At 37.4% G+C, this 4,623-nt stretch overlaps 1 protein-coding gene across 2 annotated transcripts in view; it reads left to right on the top strand.

The window, feature by feature from the left end:
* Window positions 1-336: 336 nt before the first annotated feature.
* Window positions 337-4,623, top strand: part of ASB14 (ankyrin repeat and SOCS box containing 14) — a 14,165-nt gene continuing 9,878 nt past the window's right edge. Inside the window, exons 1-4 of one of the 2 annotated variants that reach the window (XM_008581231.1) lie at window positions 337-458; window positions 3,084-3,137; window positions 3,598-3,731; window positions 3,827-3,985. In XM_008581231.1, the coding sequence (XP_008579453.1) occupies window positions 337-458; window positions 3,084-3,137; window positions 3,598-3,731; window positions 3,827-3,985 (469 nt within the window). Of the gene's footprint in view, window positions 459-3,083; window positions 3,140-3,596; window positions 3,732-3,826; window positions 3,986-4,623 lie in introns of both variants that reach the window. The other variant, XM_008581232.1, reaches the window with a different exon arrangement.

The raw sequence follows: 4,623 nt of genomic DNA, 5'->3' as shown, positions 1-4,623 counted from the left end.
ATATGAGCATTTTAAATGTTAAAATGGTATTGACCTAAGTCTTATATGAAAGGTTGTTTTTCTGAGTACTGTAAGCTTTAAGTAAATGGCTACTCATGGAAACTTCTAATTTATGTTGAATCTGTGGCAGTTCAGAAAACTGTTTTAAGTTTATGGAAAGTTTTAAAAATGAATATTTTGTTTTCTAAATTTTACATTTTCTTCATTTATCAATCACATCAATTTTCTAGTTTTCTGGATTGCATTAATAATTTTTAAGCAGTTTATAATCTTTTCACAACCATAAAAATATTTTTAATTCATTCTGACTTTAAAGTAATCCTGCCCGTGTTTCACATGGATAATTACACCAGTGATGAAGACACAGATGATGACTTTGACACCCAGCTCATCATTCAACAGAGTTTACAGGATATCTACAAGCCGGGAATAACACAACATACCCCTGAGGATGAGAGGTAATGGTTTTCTCACTGTCAAAGCCATACTAAGTATTCAACAGTTGAGACTTATCATTAGCATAAGTCTAGTGTTGTGATAAAAACAGGAGAGAGGGTCAGAATCCAAGAACTTCCATTTAAATATCTATAAGATGTGATGGCTTACCCAACAGGAAGAATCTTGAAAGAATTCAGGATTTAGGTAGGAAGTAAAGAAAATAGTTGAAGGAGGTTAGCAGCACGTCTGGGTGAGAAGGTGCAGGCTGGAAATCAGAAGAAAGAAATGAGGATATAAGAGGCTAGAGAAAAATTATCTCTTCAGTCTTTAGGGAGCTGAAGAAAAGTCATAAATCCAACCAAGACACATAGAAAGTTATCTTCAACCTTAATAGATTAGGTGGGGATGGGGTCCAATCTTTGATCTACTCAAATCAAAAGGAGGAATTTTGTAAAACACCCAGGAGAGAGCAGGCCCTCCTGAAGCTGTGTATTCAGAATTCTGTTATGATGACAGTAGAAAAGGACCAGTGGGTCCCTCAATGGTGTAGGAAGAATCACTGTGGATAAGGGCAGTGTGCAGTCAAGCACACCTATTTAAACACTCTCTGCCTGATCAGCAACTTCAGCCCCCTGAGGCAGTAACCATGGTTTTTTTCTGGGGTGATAAATCTGGTTTGCTTGAGATGGTGACCTCTATTTGTCTGCTGGAGGTAAAACTGGATAAATGTCTTTTAACCCCAAGAGATTTTATAATTAAATATAGAGATGATGAAGTACATCAAACCTACAGTATTTTTTTTAATGTAATGCACTTATGGAATAATCACTATGTGCCACACTATTGAAGGACTTCATAAATATTAATTGTTAATTAAGTTAAATTCTAATTTTCATTGCCTATCTGTGAGGTAGGTACTATTATTATCTTCATTTAGAGATGAGAAAACTGAAGCACAGAAAGATTAAGTGACTTACCCAAGGTCACAGAGCTCATAAGTGAAGAACCAGGAAGTCTGCCTCCAGAGTCTGTGCTCTTAACCACACACTATTCATATACTTTTGTGTTCATCTTTAAAATAATCTCTAAATTTAAAGTTTTGTAAAGAAATTGGGTTTATTAGATAATCTGTTATATTAACCTTGTGGATTAAAATGTAAAAATACATAACTGAGTAACTGACTTTGAACTCATAATTTTAGGTTAAAAGGTATAAGAGGTTTTGACTAAGTAAAGAGTATTGATATAGTGAAAGATGTATGCTTCCTAATTCCTGGAACCTGTGAATACGTAGCCTTACATGGCAAAGGGGAAGTAAAGCTACGATGGAATTAAAGTTACAAATCACCTGACTTTAAGATAGGAAGATTATATTGGGTTTTCTAGGTTTTCAATGACGCACATGAAAAATCTTTGAAACTTTAATTTATTTTTTAAGTTTGATATGTATGTGTGATATGGGTTGAGTGTGCCGCCTAAAGTTTCATGTATTAGAAACTTAATCCCCACAGTGACAGTGTGGAGAGGGTGAGAAATCCTATTATAGTAATTGAAAGGTGAGGTGGGTGCAATATAATTCTAGGTGGGTGCAATATAATCATGAGTCTTTAAAAGTGAAAGAGGGAAGCAGAAGAGAGAGAACTTGAGAGATGGCAGGGTTAAGAAGGACTTAGCCCAACATTGCTGGCTTTGAAGATGGAAGAAGGGTTCTGTGAGCCAAGAAATGTGGGCGTCCTCTAGAAGCTGGAAAAGGCAAAGAAACACATTCTCTCCTAGAGCCTCCAAAAGGTACACAGCCCTGCAGACACCTTGATTTTAGTCTGATATGACCCATTTTGGATTTCTGAACTACGGAACTGTAAGATAATAAATTTGTGTTGTTTTAAGCCACTAAGTGTGTGGCAATTTCTTACAGCAGCTATAAAAAATTAATACAATACTAAATCTATGAGTGCGATTTTAAATGCTTATGAGAATTTAATTGACCGAACTATAAAAAGGACAGATTGTCTAAGGTATTCTCTTCAGTCTGGGTTTACTGAATAATCAAAGAAAATGGGAAGGTTGCAATCCTTATATACTGGATTTAAAAATAATACAAGATTCATAAAATGACCTTTAAAATTTTAAATATTTTGATAAGATATATTACTTAGAAAAACTGCAAATAGCATTTTCTGAACACAAATTCTGACCATGAATATTTTTAAAAATTCATACCATGATTATTTTCTATTATCTTAATTAATAATTTTTTGTTGTAATCATTGACATTATAGAGTGATCATTCAATTTTACCATGTGAGAATGTGACATTTCAGTCGTAGGCAGGTGTGATCCAGTACAGCAAACATTGGTTGAGGACTTGCTGCAGTCCAGGCTCTCACACAATCATTGACCTAAAGAAGCCAACAGTCGAATAAGGGAAGACAGATCTGGGAAAGGAGTTTCTCTAGAATGTGTTAAGGGCCACACTACATTTTACAAACAGAAGTATTTCTATTAAGCCTTAGTCATTGCCTCATATGAGAGTGCATTCCTGATTAACTACTACTGCCTTTATCCTTTTCTTTTGGTTTATATCAGATACCTTGGTTTTTTCCCCCTCAGTTTTGGAATTACATATATTTTTTTTTTCTATGCAGCTTCCATTCCTTTTTGAGTGCTGACTGTAAGAAGATAATTGAAACAATAGAGACAGTTAAGTACTCTTCCTATTCTATCACCTTCAAACTTGTGCTATGATGTGATGGTGACATGTGGCAGCATTTTTGCTCTAAGGTCAGGAAACCTAGAAGCAGGTTCTTCAAAATGCTGAACACTATGGGGTCTACAGCTGATTGTCGAGAGTCTGATGTGGACTTTTCTGGGAGAAAATACTTCAGCAGAATTTAGCAGAGAGCTCCTTGGTTTCTCCATAAACAGAGCTATTTTTCTGTATGTGGTAAGATGTTGGGAGTGTTCACAGGCACAGGTGGTGTGGAATGCTAGATGACAGGCCTTACTGTCTGTCCTATGCCATTTAAATTTATCTTTCATAAAAAGTAGTACTAGAATCCTGTTGTCTCATGCACTAACTTTGGTTTTGGAATTCAGAAGTAGTATGGGCTGCCTTGAATGTGTGCCAAATGTGAATCTGTTCTCATTTGACTTGCTAATAGGTGAGGAAGATGCACTGTTACACTTAACCATGTGTCATTCTGCTTTTGATGAAGCAGATGGGATAGGCTGGATTCCTCTGCATAAAGCTGCAGTGCAATTAAACAAGAATATTTTGGAAATAACCCTGAGAGGTAAACTCCCTTTTACTCTTCTCGATGCTTCTGAGAAATAAATTTAAGATTCATTTCCATATCTTAACCTGTGTGGTATGATGAATTTATTTCAGCTTCAAAACCTAGTATGTGGGAGCAAACCACTCACAATGGTGAAACACCACTTTTTTTGGCTGTCAGCAATTGCCTCTTAGAAAATGCCAGTTTTCTTCTTGTCAATGGCTGCAATCCGAATGCTAAAAATTTTGAAGGCAATTCTCCTCTCCTTACAGGTAAGTGAATACTTCGTCTCTGGAGAAGAGTCTGTGGCTCAGAGTCTCCTCCATGCCCACAGGTTTCTTTTTTTCTTTTACCAGTTTTTTTTATTGAAACATAATTGATTGTACATATCTGTGGGGTACCACGTTGAATATCAGTACCTGTGTGCAATATGTGATGCTCAAATCAGGATAATTAGTATATTCAACATTAGACAATGCAGTCATTTTTTGTGGCCCTTTACCAATTTCTTGCTAATCTTCCCTCCTCCTCCCACTTTCCCACCTCTGGTAACCTCAGTTCGCCCACAGTTTTCAAAGTCAGCTTTTTGTGCATAGCTGCAGCATTGTCACTCTGGTTCCAACTGACCGGAAATGGGTACCTGACTATCAAGAAGCTTTCTATAGGCTGGTCTGTGAGGCTACCTGTTGCAAAATTTGTGCCCATTTAGGAGCAGCTCATTTTGCACGGTGTCTTAATTGAACCAGTTAATTCTGGTGTAAGATATATAAGAGGGGAGCAGAATTACCCTATGGAGGGCCGGCCCGGTGGCGCACTGCGCTAGTGCGCTGCTTGGGAAGCGCGGAGGCGCTCCCGCCGAGGGTTCGGATCCCACATACAGACCGGTTCCCGCTCACTGGCTGAGCGAGGC

The sequence above is a fragment of the Galeopterus variegatus genome, unplaced genomic scaffold (assembly GCF_000696425.1).
Source record: "Galeopterus variegatus unplaced genomic scaffold, G_variegatus-3.0.2 Scaffold2303, whole genome shotgun sequence".
In the NCBI taxonomy this organism is placed as follows: Eukaryota; Metazoa; Chordata; class Mammalia; order Dermoptera; family Cynocephalidae; genus Galeopterus; species Galeopterus variegatus.
Note: the sequence above shows the minus strand (reverse complement) of the source record. Positions and strands in the feature narration are given on the sequence as shown.